Source organism: Acomys minous (genome assembly GCF_964271855.1).
Source record: "Acomys minous genome assembly, chromosome: 5".
Taxonomy (NCBI): domain Eukaryota; kingdom Metazoa; phylum Chordata; class Mammalia; order Rodentia; family Muridae; genus Acomys; species Acomys minous.
The window spans coordinates 77,722,596-77,740,984 of NC_140494.1; the positions used below are offsets into that span (position 1 = coordinate 77,722,596).

The 18,389-nt window shown below is 45.8% G+C and overlaps 1 protein-coding gene across 1 annotated transcript in view; it reads right to left on the minus strand.

Moving 5' to 3' along the window:
• Positions 1–395: 395 nt before the first annotated feature.
• The window catches only part of PIWIL4 (piwi like RNA-mediated gene silencing 4), a 40,018-nt gene continuing 22,024 nt past the window's right edge, over positions 396–18,389 (minus strand). The window contains exons 10-20 of the mRNA XM_084781302.1: positions 16,853–16,970; positions 15,400–15,511; positions 13,738–13,922; positions 10,670–10,742; positions 9,729–9,929; positions 7,723–7,826; positions 5,000–5,070; positions 3,721–3,874; positions 2,217–2,345; positions 1,624–1,771; positions 396–1,007 (exon numbers count right to left, since the gene is read on the minus strand). Coding sequence (XP_084637428.1) covers positions 891–1,007; positions 1,624–1,771; positions 2,217–2,345; positions 3,721–3,874; positions 5,000–5,070; positions 7,723–7,826; positions 9,729–9,929; positions 10,670–10,742; positions 13,738–13,922; positions 15,400–15,511; positions 16,853–16,970 — 1,412 coding nt within the window. The 3' untranslated portion in view covers positions 396–890. The remainder of the gene's footprint in view (positions 1,008–1,623; positions 1,772–2,216; positions 2,346–3,720; positions 3,875–4,999; positions 5,071–7,722; positions 7,827–9,728; positions 9,930–10,669; positions 10,743–13,737; positions 13,923–15,399; positions 15,512–16,852; positions 16,971–18,389) is intronic.

Below are 18,389 nucleotides of genomic sequence, written 5' to 3' on the forward strand. Positions count from 1 at the left end.
TCCGACAGGGTTGAAGACAGTTATAGTCTCATGATTAAGCTTAATTGTTTAGGACTTAAGGAGATATTTTGGGTCTAAAAATATGTTTTTGGATTGGTAAAGCAAGTTTTGATACAAAGTGATTTAGGTAAAGAACTTTGGACTGGCCAAGACAGGACAAGGACAGATAGTAGAATACTTTCTTCAAGGTTGCTAAATAGACATTGTGAATGTAATTTTTACCAGATAGTATATAGTTTATTGATGTTAGAGGAAAAGCCTTTTATTTAGACAAAAGGGGGGAAATGTTGCAGGATATTTGATTCCAATGTGAACCCTGAGATTGTGAACTGGATCCTGAATCTTCTCTGGTAAAATCATATGGTTAGGATTTTCATTCATTTTAAACAGCCATGTGATGTTCATATTTCTTTATTTTGCAAAAATGACTTAACCCACTCTACAACACCCACTACAATATTTAGGAAAAACTCTGGTAACTCCAAGAAGAAAGTTAAATCTCACTTATCCACCAACAAAACACCACACATTGTTTTAAGAGTCCAGTTAACTGTGATGACAAATGCCAAATACCAAAGTGAGAATTCACCCCAAGTATTAAAAAAATACAAGGATGCTGTAAGAAAATGGTGGCTGTGTTGTTGTTGTTAGTGGTGGTGGTGGCGGTGGTGGTGGCGGTGGTGGTGGTGTGTTTTGGACACAGGAAAAGCCCGCAGAGATTTGTTCTGAACAGTTTTAGATCACTTCTTTCTTAAACCTCCTCTCCCCAGCACTTTAAGTTAGGCTCAAGCCCTTTTAGGCAGCAAGAGCCTTGAGCTTCCGGCAGATTTGGACAAAACGTAGCAACTGCTTTTTGGAGTCTCCATCGAGCCCCGCTATTGGCTGGGTTGTCACAGGTAGAAGAGATTATTGGCTAACTCCAAACTTGGTTCCTTGTGAATGCTTTGTGCCACCAGGAAGGTCAGCTTGTGTGCGTACTGGCATGGTGCAGGGACACTGACTACGCCCTGGGGAGAAAAAGGAGTGTTAACAACACTGCAGGGACAACTTGTTTGCCCTTCAAAGTGATTTTTTTTTTTAAATTGGAGTTTTTTCACCTAAGGATTGCTTATACAACAGAATGGGTCCTAGATAAATGCGATTAAACTCACCAACATAGGGCAGCTTCAGCCACTGGAAACCTAAGTTCACTGGCAAGATAGGCTGAGGTGAAAGGGGGCGTCTCTTCACTGTGTGCAAGCGGGAGACATGGCATACAGGCCTACTCTGAGCTTCGTGTTCTAAGGAAGCTAAGAGCTAACCTGGGCCTCGAGCTCTTGCCTAACACGCAGGCACACGGGCAGCACATGCCTGTTCTGGCTTCACATTTCTCAGGTGTATGGAAATGACAGGTCAGTGCTATCCTCCATGTCACCTGACGTAATAAGTGTCACCAACTCTTGTGGAGACTGAACTGGGCCTACGGAGAGGCTTCCTGTGACAGAGTGGGCCCCTCCTATGGATTTAGGGTGTCATGTACCCATTCCTCTCTGTGAAGTCAGGGGTACGGAGTGGATGGAGGGACAGGGCAAGTCCTGGGAAGTAAGCTTCAGTGCCGCCCTTCCATGAGCAGCTGTTACTCACCGGCCAGTTGTAGTAGAGATGGCACAGCTTGAAGGTGAGTCTCTGCATGTGGTCAGGTTTCAAGGCATTGTCATCGTAGATGACGTTGTAGTGGATGGGGCTAACAGTTCCCCGGGTGGCAAGCTGGTTGACCAAGTAAAAGTCATACCTGCAGAGAAACCGGGAGGGGTGGAAAGGAGTCACAGTGCCAGGCCGCACTGAAGCAACGCACGATGGGTGGATGGGTGGGTGGGTGGGTGCATGTGAAATCAGTCTTTCCGGGCTGGGGAGGTTGGGCGGATGCAGCACTTGCTGAGCAAGCTCCAAGGTCTGAGTTGGATCCCTCAGCATTCACATGAATGCAAACCAACCATCCCAGGTGTGGCTGCCTGCCTATCACCAGTCTCAGGACTGGGGATGCAGGAACCGCCCAGCCAACCCCTGCCCTCCAGGCTGAGAGACCCTGTCTCAAAAAAGAAGGTAGAGAGCAATCAGGAAGACATGGGGTATCAAAACTTTGGTTTCTACATGAGCATGCACACTTGTGCACACATGCATGTGCAAACACACACACACACACACACACACACACTCAGTATTCCAATGACACTTGCCACTCAGGACGTGTTGCTTCCGAGTCCACGACCGTGCCGAGTGGGGGGTTCTGTACAGCGTGGCCTGTCTCTGTGAAGAAGCGCAGCAGGCATCGCTTCCTGACCACAACCAAGGACAGTCTGCTGGTCCTGCAACCAAAAGGCGGGAGATGAGGGCACGGAGGCCGAGCCAAAAAACTTGCTTTTTGTTGTTAGTGTTTGGTCAGGTTAAAGAAATAGAAATTCATTCTTTAAAAAAACACTGTAAAACAAAGGGAAAAAGTCACCCAGGAACCCCCCTCCTCTGACATACAATCACTTTAATTAGGGTCTATTTGGATTTGTAACAAAAGGGAACCATGCCCTTTATGCCATTTCACAGGACAGAAGAATGGCTTAACTTCAATTGTCTTTTCTTTATAACTGCAGATGGAACCCGGGGTCTCGCGAGCCAAGTGTTTTGCCGCTGAGGTTTTGAAGCAAGGTCTATGTAGCCCAGGTTGGAACTGCAAGCCTGTATTACCCAGATTTTCAACCGAATCTTAAGGAAAGATCTTCCAGAATTATCTCTACACTAGACTTGCCCTGTGTTAACAATGGTGACCCCATTTCCACCTTCACTGAGAAGCCAAGGAGAACTGTGGTCCCTCCTGCTCCTTGGACAATCACGTAAGACCCATGTTTAGGGGGTGGGCGGCAGGATGGATGAGCAGACAGATGGACAGGGAGGGAGAGAAAAAGAGAGCAAATGCTGACTGGCCAGGGGCTAAGTGTATTTCACAGAAGCAAGGCCAACTGCAGCCGGAAGGAACGTTGGAGAGCAAGACTCAGCAGGAAGCTTCACGTTGAGCAGTTTCTGGCTGGTGCCTGGGCCTTTGGCTGTTGGCAACGGGATTGTGTCCAGACACAGATCTGCACTGCCTACGAATAAGATGATCCCTAAGAATCTGAAGATACCACTTTGAGAGTACGGTTCTTGCTTACTTCCCCATCCCAGGCTTTTCCTTGTATCTGGCCCTCCACCGAATCATTGAAGAAAACTACCCACGGCAACACAGGATCCAGAACTAAGAAATGACTACGGCACTCGCAGTAATGCAATGAGGCTCCTCCACCCCTACTCATAACCTTATCTGTGCACTGGTGACTGTATCCAGAGGCTCTGTGTGTGTGATGATTTAGGACTCAAATTTTAAACCATAGCTCCTCAACCCAGTGGAGTATCAGTTTGTATACAGTGTCTTTGATATGCTGACCCCTGCTGGCTCTCAGAAAGATGCTTACCTCCCTCTAGGTGCCTTACTCTAGGTCCCTAAACCTTACAGAACCAGGGTATTTAGTTACAACATCTGAAATATACCCCAGTCTCAGGAAAACCCATCCAAGCTGGACATGATGCAGAAACACAGCCAAAATTCATTGCCTGCTGAAACTAGAAAAAGCATGTCCACGAACCGCGCAAACAGGATTACAGATGTGTATGCTGTCATGGAAGGGTCAGGGACAGAGAAGGAGCCCAGAATACCTGGCATCTGAGGCGCACTCTGTCACACTGCTCAGCAGCTGTGGGACTTCATATTCCAAAACTGCCTTTAGCTGGCCATCCCCTACACCGTATCGGTAGGCGACTATCCGCGCTGGCAGGTCATGGTTGTACTTGTACCATTTGTTGAGAGCACCTGGAGAATGTGATGTTAATGAGAGAAGAGTCACCGGTCCAGGGCCACCAGAAATAACGGCCCCATGGGTTCTCATGGAGAAATATCTTTGCTATTTCAGACCGCAGGAAAAAAATGTCACTTAGTCTGGTGTTGTAGCTGCAGTAATAGAAAAATGGTAAAATAGGACCATTCTTTCATCTCGGCTGCTTAAACAGCCACAAGGGTTTCTGTGGCGTAATGCACTCTTAAATTAAACACACTTCTTTAGCCAAATTTGAAATATTTAAATGACAAAACAAATTTAGTTCATGCAATAGAGAAATGACTAAAGCTACATTAACACCAATTCAGCTCCAAGTCTTTGAATCTGCTCAAGACAGACTGGATGTGTCCTCGTTTCCTTCCCTAATGAGAATAAACATGAAAACACAAGGAAATGACTCTGGCATTCCTCTCAAAACAGCTCCTCGAATTGCCTCTCCATCTTGAGTCTAACTCTCACAGATGGGATGGAGTCTGGAAACATCTCCACCCACTCTTAACTCCAAAGTGCCTCAGAGCAGGCGCCAGATGGCAATTTCTCCACAAGAAAAGACTCGCAGCAGGAGTGGCTAAAGCACCGGCCAGGTTTTTAAATGAGGAGAAAGTGAGATGCTACAACTCCCTTTTGTGTATATACTGTGTATTTATTTCAGGAGAGTTTATTGCCTAGCGGGCTGGGCCTGTGAGGAGGAGAGCTCCCCTCACTTCCTGTCTCCCCTGTCTGTCTTTACACCACACTTTCTCCTCCAGTATCCCCCATCCTTGGTGTAAAAGGCTGGTTTGCCATGTGCAGATTTGATGCTGCCCTATTATTATCCTCATTTCTCCAGCACAGGCTTCTACTAGCCTCAAATTGCTTGCTAGGGCCACCTGGGTAGCCAACCACACAGGTTCCTCTGTTGCCTTGTGCTCAGCACACACAGCGACGTAAGCACTGCACAGTCTGTCAGCCTGTCGGTGAGCACACAGATGTGTGTGTGTGTGTGGGGGGGGTGTCTCCAAGTGGGGGAGAGCCCACAGGTTTGGGTGTTTGCTTCTATCAGCCTGTGGGTTTGGGGTGCGAAGAAGCAGTTCCCAGAGCCCGCCCATTCAGATACCAACCCGTCATGCAGACTTTTAGGCAATCTGCAATGTCAGCTGCCGACTTCTGAAGGACACAGCGGGAAAACCACCTGGAATAAAGAGAACGCGGAAGTGCCACTTAACTTCCCGATGCCTGCTGGAAACACACCTCTAGTAGGTTAGACGCCAGCAGCAAAGCCAGGGCTTCTCACTTTGCCTGTGCCGTCTGTCATGAGCATGCCAACAGGTCTCTTCCTACTTGAACCCATCCTTCAGTGTTGCTGTCTAGACTCAAACTCTGACCAGGAAACCCAACAGCTATGTGGCCTTGACATAAACCCAAGCTTGAACCTCCCTAGCTGTCCCAGGAAAGTTTACAGGATGATAGTTAGTATCTCTCAAAGTGATAAGAATAAATTCAATAACGCATGTGAAATATTTGTCGAAGGGTACCTGGTGCACAGTGAGTGCTAACACAGGCTCATGCCTCGGGGACAACAGACTAAGTTAGCAGATCTTCTGTTTGCAGAATACTTTAACCCAACCCTAGAGGTAATCCTTCCAGAGTTAAGCTGTCCGGACTTTGAAAAGCAATCTTGGAATCTGTTAGTTAAAGGTCCATGGAAAACGGAAGTCAGGACTTTGTATGTGTGTGGACATGGATATGAAGGGTCCCCCTCAAAAGGCCTGTATGGGGCTGGAGAGATGGCTCAGCGGTTAAGAGCCCTGGCTGCTCTTCTAAAGGTCCTGAGTTCACTTCCCAGCAACCACATGGTGGCTCACATGCATCTATAGTGAGATCTGGTGTCATCTTCTGGTGTGCAGGCAGAATACTCAACAAATAATAAATAAATAAAACTTCTTTTAAAAGGCCTGTATGTTGGAGGTCTCCTCTTCAGCCTGTGGGGCTATCACCAGGGTGCCAACTGCATCCCTTAGTCCACAGAACTGAGTTGCACTAATAGCTGAATGTGCTGGGGGACAGGAGGCTTTGCTGGAGGCGGGAGGGGGGCACACCTTTCAGGTGAGTGGCTGTGCTCAGTACAGACTCATATTTGGCCTCATCTCAGGCCCAGAGCAATGGGGCCAATTGACCACGGCCTAATACCTCTGCAATTATGACCCCATCAGTATTTCGTCCTTTAAGACTTGTTCTGGGGTTTCTCACAGCAACAGGAAGTGACTAACACAGTTTGCTACCACTGCCCCACAGTTCCCCAACTATCTTGAACTACAGTCACACCATTGCAAATGCCTCTGACAAACCAGGAGTCTTCAGTGACTCAAGATGGTACAGCAGGTACCGTCTAATATGCACTTGATAAATGAGCTGATCCTCGTAACGGAATCCTACACAATTCGCATGAGTTGTGTCCACATAAGCATGGTGTTTACTCTTCCTTTATCTTAAAGGCACAGACATGTAGCGAAGGCTAATTCAATGGAATAAATCAAACAGCCAAGACCGGGGAATGTTTTGCGGATTGGCTGCTATGGCCTCAAATTATGTTATTTAATTGTAAATCTTGAAGCAATTCCAAGACAACAATTTAACAAGCACCAGAAGCCTGTTCAAGGCCTTTCTAGCTTTGCCTCCATTTGACAGCCTTTAACATAATCCCCACATGAAGCATCTGCAAAAGTTGACAAGAAAAATAACCGAGTCTACTGAGGCATTCACCACAGATGGTGACCATATTTCTGATACAGTCCCCACAAAAGTCTTAAGACTGTCACTGTCACTCTCCCCATTTTATGGGTAACCCTGGGACATGTGGCAAAATTAAACAATTGTGCCTCAGCTGCAAATGCAAGCAATCTGTTTTCAGAGTTGAGGTGCCTTACCTAATATACGCAGGTGCCTAATTCACACAGATACTTAGGACGCAACAAACCGCACACGGCATGTGGCACTCATGACACACGGAAGTGGCCGGAGTACAAACCATGACTCACTCGCTCCACTGAGTGTGAGAAATGGCTGTGACCTGAGGCTGCCCTTTACTCCAATGGTGCCCGTCACACTGTAGTATGTAACTCATGAACGTAACTGCTTTTTAAAATATGAGTAAATAATACAGACTGGTATGTATGTATGTAAGGAAATATGTCAGTGTGCTCTTTAAAATATAATTTAAAATCTGTGGGGGAACAGGTGAGATGTTCAGAAGGTATGGGTGTGCAACACCAAGCCTGCTGACCTGAATTCTATCCTCACGTACAAGGAGAGAACCAGCTGCTGTCTAATACTGCAAGCTGTCTACACACACACACACACACACACACACACACACACACACACGAACGCACACATGCACATGCACCATGGCATATATGTCTCCATACAAACACACACACTAATAAAATATTTTTAAAATGTAACAACAATAATGGGGCGGACTTATCAAGGTACGTTCTTCAATGTTTAAAAATATAATGAAACTCATTCTATACAAGTTTAAACTTTAATGCATATTCTAACAATAAGTTTTAACATTTATTTATATATATTTTTGAGAATTTCATGCCCCATCCTTAGATGAAGAGCTATAGGTAAAACATGGCTGCTGATGGTGTGTGTGTGTGTGTGTGTGTGTGTGTGTGTGTGTGTGTGTGTGTGTGTCTGTATGTGGGGGAAATCAGTGTTCTTCAGGGATGAGTCCCCAAGAGGTTACCTTGTCCAAAGGTCTCCCATAACCACACATTCATATAAGCAGTCCTAAACCGTTAAGATTAGGAGGGTGAGGAGGAGCTTGGAATACCTGGTGATCCTGGAGTTAATGCTGGCAACAAATCCGACGACCGCCACATCCCTGTTGAGGGCGTCTCTACAGATAGCAATTCCCACCACCATTAGGGACTTCAACTGTTAAATCAAGTCAGTCATGATTAAATGGAATGAATGAACATATTTCTTCCAAACAATGACATTGTTAAAACTCCTGTTACATTTTCCTTTTTTTTTTTTTTTTTTTAGTTTTGGTTTTTGGAGACAAGGTTTCTCTCTGTAGTCCTGGCTGTCCTGGACTCACTTTGTAGACCAGGCTGGACTTGAACTCACAGAGACGCACCTGCCTCTACCTCCTGAGTTCTGGGATTATAGGCATGCACCACCAAGCCTGGTTACCAGTTACACTTTCAAGTTAAGCTGTGTGACAAAGAAATGGAGTCCCAGATGGGACCAATGATTAAACCAGAAACCAAGAATGAAAGAGGGCAGAAGATAATGACAGACACTTCGCTGAAGAGTCTAGCTGGCCATCAGCCTCCCCAGGAGTGGGCAAGGGGCAGAGGTAGGCAAAGGGGCGGCTGATCCCTTTATCCTCTGCCTGGCTGGAAAGACCTGAGGCTGAACCCGACTCCTGTTTTTCTGACTGAATACTGAAGAGCCTCACTTAGCTATACGTGACCACATTCTCAGTGGCTGAGGAGGTACAAGGGACAGGCAACACTGCCATTTCTCATTTTCCTCACTTCCTCCCAGGGTGGCGTCTGGTGAGTCCCCACCATGGGTGGGCAGTTCAGATAGCAGGCTATGCTTGTTCAGGATACTAGGCCTCTCAGTGCTGGACACAGGTACAGATAGCGGGCTGTGTGCCCTCTGTGCAGGCACACTCGCTGGACACAGGTCAAGGTAGAGGCCATGGGACAGGGTTTAAAATGGCAGCCAGGAGAACCCAAAATCAGGCCTCCCTCAGGTCATGTATCCATGAAGAAGCCTGTTAGCAGCTAACCCCTGAGAGGAGGGGCTACGTCTCACCCGCTTTTGGAATCTCTCTGCAATGGCTTCTGTAATGCCACAACCCGGGGGCAGGGAAAGTGAGTGGGCAACCACACACCCATCAGAAACAATGGTCCCCAGAGGGTCACAGTTTACACGCCCTTGTATTAGCAGCTAGAAGCAATCTGGAGCTGAATGAAAGCATGCACACACCACACCAATTAATTAATAGAAGGAAGATTTGGACAGCACATCTTCAGGGGATCCAAGGACCCCAACCCTTCCCCCCTCCCCAGACATCAAGGGGCATCTGAGACACTGGGATCACACAACACTATCTCTAACTGGACCTGGGCCCTGACTAGTGATGAAAAAGGCAAGTGTCTGAGTAGGGGTTTAAGGTTTACCGTCTGTATTGTCCTTGGCTGGTACCTTAGTTTGAGTGGGACCCCTGAGCCCAAATCTGCCTATCATAATGTTCTACTTGTAGGTTTCTAGGACCCTCTGGATCCTTCTACTTTGCCATTCTCCCATGCTTCTCTCATCTAGAGTCCCACTAGAATGTCCTCCCCTCTGTCTCAGTTTCCTGGTAAGTGAAGGCTTTCGTGGGACATGCCCCTTGGGCTAATATGCAGATATAAGTGAGTATATACCATTTGAGTCTTTCTGATTCTGGGTTAACTCACTCATTATGATCGCCAATGGACAGAACACTCTCCACAGTAGAGTGGAGAGTGGGATATTACTTTCTCACATACTCTGGTGCCTCACCTTTGACCATGTCCCCTGGAGGGGGAGACCTGGTGGCACTCAGAGGAAGGACAGCAGGTTACCAAGAAGAGACTTGATACCCTATGAGCATATACAGGGGGAGGTAATCCCCCTCAGGAACAGTCATAGGGGAGGGGAATAAGGGGAAAAGAGGAGGGAGGGAAGAATGGGAGGATACAAGGGATGGGATAACCATTGAGATGTAACAAGAATAAATTAATAAAGGAGAAAAAAAGAAAAAAAAGAAAAGAAAAAGGCAAGTGTGACAGCCCTTACTGGAATCTCCACCGCCCACAGTTCTCCACCAAGCTTGCAGGTCATCTGCATGGCGATCTTGGTGGCCACGCTCATCATCATGCCTTGCTTATTCAAGGTCCGGGTCAGCACACACTGGCTCGGGACCGGGCAGTCGGCGCTCAAGTACTTTTTAATGGAGTCGTAATAGTTCTTCTGATTAGAAGGCAGGATGCACATCACCTAAGAGCGAAAAGACGACAGCAGATCAAATCAAGCTGCTCACACCTGTGAACAGCTTACAGGCTGCATGAAAGCGGAGATTCTGCACCCAGCGTCGGCCCCATATTCCCAAGAAGTAAATGTAAACAGGACTGTGGATCCTAAAGTGGCCTTGAGGCCACTAATCACTTAACATGCCCTTTTGCTCAGCCAGTGTCCCTCTGGTTGTACCCACCATGCTGGTGAGTCGGCTACAGAAGTATTCAAGCTGCATGGACACACCCAGGGCTCCTCCGCCTCACTCTCCTGGACTGACATTAGTCTCCTCAATGCCCTGCTTGCTCTTTCTCTCCTGGTTAGCTGGTCACCCCGTGGTTCTGTAGTGGAGTGGCCTCATTCTTAGGACATTTATATCTAGTGTAGAGGGCGCCCTGTAACGTATCCTCAAAGGGTTCCAGAAAATGACAGGACATGTCAGGAACTCTGGATCATGGGAAAGAACACACTTCTACATGCTTGCACGTTTCTTTATAGTTTTGCTTTCATTGAATTTAATCTCCTTTAAGATAGTAGCCATTGAGTGTGTGTGTGTGTGTGTGTGTGTGTGTGTGTGTGTGTGTGGTGTGTGTGTGGTGGGTGTGTGTTTAGCCATGTGTATATGGTATGTATTCATGCTTACACGGCTACCTATATGTGTGTATGCCCATGTGTGCCTACTCACTTGTATGTATGTACACACCTACATACATACTCACACTTACCAACTGAACGTCAGGGTCGACATGCAGCTGAATGGCTCGAAGGAATGCCGCTGGTTTTTCATCTACTTTTATGCTACATGAAAAGATTATTTAATTGTTTGTTTAGTAGCAATTGATCACATGGTGTTTTAAAAAAAGGAGAGGCAAGCTCTTCAACAGACCAGTCACTTTAAGAAAAAAATTCTTAGAGAAAAATTAAAACCTCTCAAATCTAACATTGTTTCTCTAATACATGATGTGCCAAAATATTCAAGAATCACTGTTAGCATATAAAAATTGGGAAAAGTAGAAATTTTCTCAACTGTACAAAATCCCCTTAGTTGACAGTTTTGATATTCCAAACTGGGTTAAAAGTGAACTTCTGAAATTACAAACCCATAATTTCAAATATCTGAACTGGAACCAAGATTTCCAAAATGCCTCAGGAATCATTCATTAATAACCAAGGTTTCAGATTAATCTATATGAATCACAAAAGGGGTGGTGTTTGCTCTTGTGTGGGAGTTTGTTTGGAGCCTGTACTATTTAGCCTTCATCAGCCTATCAGTCAGCAAATATTTGTCAATTCTATAATTAATCAGGGCCAGAGGCTACAGAAATGATTCCTACAAACAGGCAGTTGCCAATCTAGTCTACGAATGAAGTTAAATTATCTGTCCTCCACAGTTAGGGAGCAAGAGATAAAAGGGGAGCTGGGCGTCTCAGTGTTTAGCTGCCTTTGTAAATATATTTGCCCAGCAGGTGGCAGGACTCCTGGCCGATCCTATCAGCCACGTGAAGGACTGCAGACGCTGCTTTAGTAATTCTGTGGTTCTGACTCTTCCCGTGACTTTTTCTGATCCTCATACTCCAGCTCAGACACACTTACTGTCATCAGGCAGACATTTTAGATTAAAGAGGCCAGGCATGCAAATCTGACAGGCAAATGGATGCTTCATAGGTGAAAAAAAGTAGAATAAAATAAAGCATAAAAAAAAAAAAGTCCAAAGGCACACAAGAGCAGGCTTGTTCTCTGAACACGTGTGACCCAAGGACTGCTCTCCCGTAAGCCCAGGTCTGCTGAGTGTGACTTCCGCCATCTCCCCATCCTGCCTTAACTCCTAGCTTAGACACTCGAGCACGGGAGAACCAGGCGATTTGTCAGCAGATTGGATGATAAGAGTAGAAATCTAAATATGGTATAAACTGAGTCTTTGGGAAGAGCTGTGGTTCTGGACAGTACATGTACACATGTAGCCCTTGCTAAATCCTTTGTTTTGTTTTGTTTTTTTGTTTTTTTTGTTTGATTTTTGGCTTTGTTTTTGTTTTTTGTTTTTCGAGATAGGGTCTCTCTGTGTAGCCTTGGCTGTCCTGGACTCACTTTGTAGACCAGGCTGGCCTCGAACTCACAGTGATCTCCTGCCTCTGCCTCCCGAGTGCTGGGATTAAAGGTGTGCGCCACCACCGCCCGGCTAGCCCTTGCTAAGTCTTTATCTTCTTCATTCCTGGCAGCCTGGTGAGTATATGATACGCAGTAGTCACTCCAGAAATGCTCAAAGTATTGTAAGAATGCCCTTGGGTTTTGGTTTGCTTTGGGATTTCAGTTTTTGTCAGGAAGCTATCTAACCACCAATCTTACTGTAACTTTCTGAAGCCTAAAATCTATCAAGTCAATCAGGAAAGGCAATGTTTCCTCTGTTTTTGTTTGCTTTTCGTTTTTTCGCCAAAATAGGGTTTCTCTGTATGTAATACCCTTGGCTGGCTAAGAACTTTCTTTGTAGATCAGACTGACCCCTGGGATTACAGGCATGCGCCCCCATGCCCAGATGTGCAATATTTAGTTTTTTATTTGTTTGTTTCTCTGTATACCCTTGGCTGTCGTGGGCTTGTCCATGAGGCTGGCATCAAACTCACAGAGAGCTGCCTGCCTCTGCCTCCCTGAGTCTGAGATCACAGGAGTGAGCAACCACATCCAGCTTCAGTGTTTACTTTTTTTTTTTAAGATTTATTTATTCTGTGTACAATTCTCTGCCTTCATGTACACCAGAAGAGGGCATTAGATCACATTATAGATGGTTATGAGCCACCATGTGGTTGCTGGGATTTGAACTCAAGACCTCTGGAAGAGCAGTCAGTGCTCTTAATCTCTGAGCCATCTCTCCAGCCTCCCAATGTTTACTTTTTAATATCATGTTTGTAATTTTATAAGTAACTGACCAGAAAGGTTAAAAGCAGAGCTGGCACCACATGAACTTGTTCAGGATATATGTTCAACTGATAGTGAAAGATTATAAGGGAATCAAAATTTATAAAACTAAATTTTGCAAAGATAAAATAAAACATATTGTAGGGTTCTTTATGATTTTCTTATTTTTTGTCTTCTGTATATGAGTGTTTTGCCTGCATGTATGTCTGAGCACCATATGAGTGCCAGATGCCCTAAAAGTCAAGAAAAGGCAATTATATCGCCTAGAACTTGAGTTACAGACAGTTGTGAGCTGCCACGTGGGCACTGAGGACTGAACCTGGGCCTCTGGAAGAGTGGCCGGTATCTGAACCCCTGAGTATCTCCCACCTCTGTATTTTAGTTTTATAAAGCAATTTAATGAATATGAAGTCTAGCTTCTTGTGACTTATTTTTGACATTTCAAGAAATATTACTGATGGCCTGGAGAGATGGTTCAGAAGCTTAGAGGATATATTTTTCTTGCAGAGGATGGGGGTTTATTTCCTAGCACTCATACTGGGCAATTCAAAACCACTTTTAAACTCCAGCTCTGAAGGATCTGAAGGCTCTACCTCCCATGGCCTCGTCCACCTCATGGGTGTGTACCTATATACAGACATACATGTCATTTTATAAAACAAATCTTTCAAAAAGAAAGATTGTGAAAATGAATGTTTTGTTGATACGCCAGGCATTATTTCCAACTTTGAAGGCAAATTAATACATAAGAGCAATTCGCAGTGTATTCATATCTTTGGGTAGCCCACGTCAAATTAATACATAAGAACAAACCACTGTGTATTCGTATTTTTGGGTAGCCCATGTCAAATTAATACATAAGAGCAAACCGCTGTGTACTCACATCTTTGGGTAGCCCACGCTAAACCCCATGCCACCGCCAACTCTCCTCAAGCAGCTCAGAAAGGCTTCAATCGAGTCCTCAGCCCTGTTGCAGCATACGATCAACCATCTATTCAAAGGCTGAGAACTCAACACCTTGCAAGCTCGCATATCTCTGGACCAATCGGCAGCAGATGCAGGTTGACACTGAGAGAAACCAAGATGATGAAAGGACTGAGTAAAGTTATTCGGAGAGCGACTCAGGCCGTTTGTCACAACAGAACAATTGATGGACAGATGAGCCTCTGTTCTTTGTAATAGGACACAGGTTTCCTGGGAGCAGAGGCGTGGGGAGGCATGCGAGCTCTGGTCAGACGCGTTGCTGGTGTCTGACTCAGAGATCTCAGCATTCCCCTCTACCTCTAACTGTCTGTCCTTTCTCTTGGACATTTGGGCACGCAGGCTATCCTTTTTGGATTCCTTAAAGCATTCAACATAACGGCTACTGATGCTGTCAGTGAATTAGGCCTGCATGAAGGTAAGACTGTTTTAGTGAGAAACGGCATATTTGTGTGTGTGTGTGCGCGCAAAGGCCAGAAATCATAAAGACTGGAAGCCCCAGGAATCCCCCTGCCTCTGCGCCCCAGCCCTAGGATTACAGGTTAAGATGCTGCACCTTGCTTTACATGGGGCTGAAGGTGTGAATTTGGGTCCCACTGAACCATCGTCCCAGCACCGAGGCCGTTAATGGTGCAGAAGCGACATGATGCTCCTCACAGTTTTACAGGCCCAAAAAACGGAGGGGCAGAGAGAGGTGCTGAGAGCAAGGGGACAGCGAGGACAAGTTCAGAATGCTAGTGGCTTTGTCACAGCCAAGGGACTTTCTACCAAGCACTGGGTTTTACCCACTGCCACCTGCATTAGGTATATGGCTAGGCTGCAGCTACAGGAGACCTTAACACACAAACAGAAAGGAAGGCTGGCCCCTAAGTGGTTCCACTGGAGACCAAGTCCATTGCCGTGTGCAGGGAGCCCTGCCCACTTTCCTCACTGCTGCTGTTTGGAGACCATGGCCCAGGACAAAGTGCCTACAGACCTTTAGCTCACCTGGTCCCTAGGGTCTGGCCTTAGAGACGCATGGGTCAAGAAGCTGATGACACAGCCACTGGCAGTCAAGTGGCATCTCCATTTTGATGCCCTTCTCACTTCTTCCACCAATGCCTGGATGGAGGATGATTTTTTCTCCTTGTATCTCAGCCCACTTCTGCCCAAGCACTGTGTCAAGGGTAAGGTCTCTATGAATCCCTTCCCTTTTGTGGGAAACGGGCCAATGCTAGCTGCTAAAGTCACCCTCTCTATCAGAATTTACTTGGGTGATCATGCTTGCTTGTTTGATTTTAGTTGCTTAAGAGTGACAGCGGTTCATAGGCAGCCATGTGTGGCTTGCAGTGGTTTGAATACCAATTACTAACAGTCCTAAATCATGCTCACTGGATGCCACTAACTACTCACAACCAAACTTACACCAAAGAGCAAATCAAAAGAAACACACAGTCTTAGGACAAAGACAGGGCGGGGGCATGGCCTAACACACACGACAAGCCCCATCACCTTGGTGAGTGAACAAACAAATGTACACACATTCAAGCAAACCCGCTCAAATGAAAAGAGAATGACAGCTCACAGTGTAGTCCTGCAGCAGGATTTTTTCAGAAGGAACAACCCGGCCGTTCAAAGATATCTGGCTTCCAAAATGCAATCCCCAGGTCTCAAGCTCAAGCCGAGCCACTTGGTTCCTGTAAACAGAGCCATTGACAATCACTGTAGTGTGTGTCTGCTAAAGGTTTTTAAATATCATGGATATGGGCTGGAGAGATGGCTCAGAGGTTAAGAGCACTGACTGTTCTTCCAAAGGTCATGAGTTCAATTCCCAGCAACCACATGGTGACTCACAACCATCTCTTCTGGCCTGTAGGCAGAATGCTGTATACATAATAAATAAATAAATCTTTTTTTTAAAAAAATCACAGATACAATAGTGACTTGCTGAATTATCTTTAAGGGTTTTGTCTCCTACTTTTCATGATATATATATTAGGCAGCTCAAAAGAATTATGTCAACCACTGTCCCCCAAGAACAGGAAGGAAAGGAGGTTTGCAGGAGGACACGGGGGTTCCAAGGGGCCAGGGGAGCTCGCGGTGAGGCACAGGCATTCCAAGGGGTGAGGGGAGCTCGCAGTCAGGCCCAGGGGTTCCAAGGAAAGCCCAGCACCAATCTGTACCTGCCCTTCAATACCAGATGACCTTGAGCAAACTGTTACAACGTTTCAAATGCCTTGGCTTCCTGACTGGCAAAATGTGCATAAGCTTGTAAAGACTAAAATTGGCTGCCCGCTGTTGCCAGTGAAGGGGAGATACCATCCTAGAACAAACTGTGGAGTTTATGTAGAGTTTGTGTATGCAGATTTATCCTGGGAACCTTTGTGTGTGCTGGCTTGGGGCAGACAGGGACTGATTAGGATGTAAAGATAGGAACTTAGCTTTATCTTTTAGACAAGCCGTGGCTGCTGTACCCACTGCAGGGGTGGCTACCTGCACAAGACTGGGCCATCAGCATTGATGGGGGAGGGGCTGAGGAGACTTCATTCCTCCTCCCAGAGCTTTGGGCAGCCAATGGCTGTGGGGTAAGGTTTGTTTTTGTTTGTTTCCTGTTTTGTTTGTTTGATTTTTATTTTTCAAGACAGGGTTTCTTTGTGTGGCCTTGGCTGTCCCGGACTCACTTGTAGACCAGGCTGGCCTCAAACTTACAGCAATCCTCCCAAGTGCTGGGATTACAGGCATGTCCCACCATGCCTGGCCTATTTTTTGTTTTTAATATGAACAATAACCCCCCTTTTCATTAAAAATTGTCACCCAGAATGCTATGCACTCTCTAGAAGAGAGCAGAGTCATGCCCTGTTCAAATCTTATCAGACGTGACTGCTGAGATCATAGCTGGACTTGGCTTTGGGCTTGGATGTTTCGAACCCACAGTGCCTTGTTCTCATCAACAAATGAACAGAGGATCGTCAAAATCATCCAGTCCTACACACTCAGCCCCGAGCCGGGCACATGTGGGTCCCACAGGTGGCCCGTACCTCTGCATGTCATCCACAAGTCGGGCCAGTTGCTGCTGTCTTCCCATAGGACTGAGCCGAGTTGCTTCAGCTACTGCCTTCATCAGGTGGAAATCTGAGGTTGCTTGGCTAGTTAGGCCTGGAGAGGCAAGCGAAAGCGGCGTAGACAAGGAGCCCAGGTGAGGGGCCAGCCTGGCGCAAGCACATCAGCAAGAGGTACCAACTGCAGAGCACTGGGCAGCAGAAGGCAAGCCCCAGGAGTGGGCGTCACCCTCCCCGATGCTGCCGCCCTTTAACACAGTTTCTCATGCTACCTCGACCCCAAGCCATGACATTAGTTCACTGCTGCTTCATAACGGTAATTTTGCAGTTATCAATCGTAATGAACATCAGGGATGCAGGCTATCTGATGTTGACCCCCAGAGGGTCTCCACCACAGACTGAGAACTATGCCAACGGTTTCTAATAGCATAGCTGAATGTGGGGGTGCACACCTATAATCCCAGCATTCAGGAGTTCTAGGCCAGCCTGCTCATAGTAAAACTGTCTATTTTTTCTTTTAAGGAGGAGCACTGGCTGCTCCTCCGGGGGACCTGGGTTCAATTCTTAGCACCCACAGAAACTACAAATGTGTGCAACTCTAGCTCCAGGGTGTTTAACATCTTCACACAGACAAAACACCAATATAATTAAAATATAAATAAATAAATAAATAAATAGATAGATAGAGAGACAGATCTTTAAAATAAAAACGTTTTCTAGTAGTCAAGTTTCTAAAAAATGCAAAAAGAAGTATATGAAATTATTTCAAGTAGTATTATTTAATCCAGTGTATTAAACATATTAATATTTTACATGGAACAGATATAAACAATTATTGTCCAGTTAATAGTTTTAATACTGAGTCTTCAGACTCTGGCCTATTTTTCTCATTCTTAATATGCCTTATTTCACTTTATTGTGGGTAGGGGATAGCAACACTTTAAGTTTTCAATAAATGCATGTAACCAGGAACTATATGCCAGATCTGCAGAGCCCCTGAATCATAAAAGCACTTAGAATGAACACCCCTCCTTTCAGACACCGTATTCCCTTATTATCTATCCTTAAGCAAATGTTTATGTCATAAGCACTTCAAGCAACACAGGTTGTCACTCACAAGCGCTGCTAACAGCACTGCAGACACTCAGGCAGGCTCTGCTATGGAGTGTGAATTGCCACTCAGGCAGGTTCTACCACAAAGTGTGAATTGACACTCAGTCAGGCTCTGCTATAGAGTGAGAGTGAATTGCCACTTAGGCAGGCTCTGCTATGGAGTGAGTGTGAATTGCCACTCAGGCAGGCTCTGCCATGGAGTGAGTGTGAATTGACACCCAGGCAGGCTCGGCTATGGAGTGAGTGTGAATTGACACTCAGACACTTTCTGGTATGGAGTGAGAATTGATTTTTGGAAATTGGTGCATGAAGAATCTAAGGGTCATTCTGGTTCACTCTAACAAAATAGCCTGGTCAAAAAAAAAAAAAGGAAGGGTCGTATTATGATTTCCTCTATTATTAA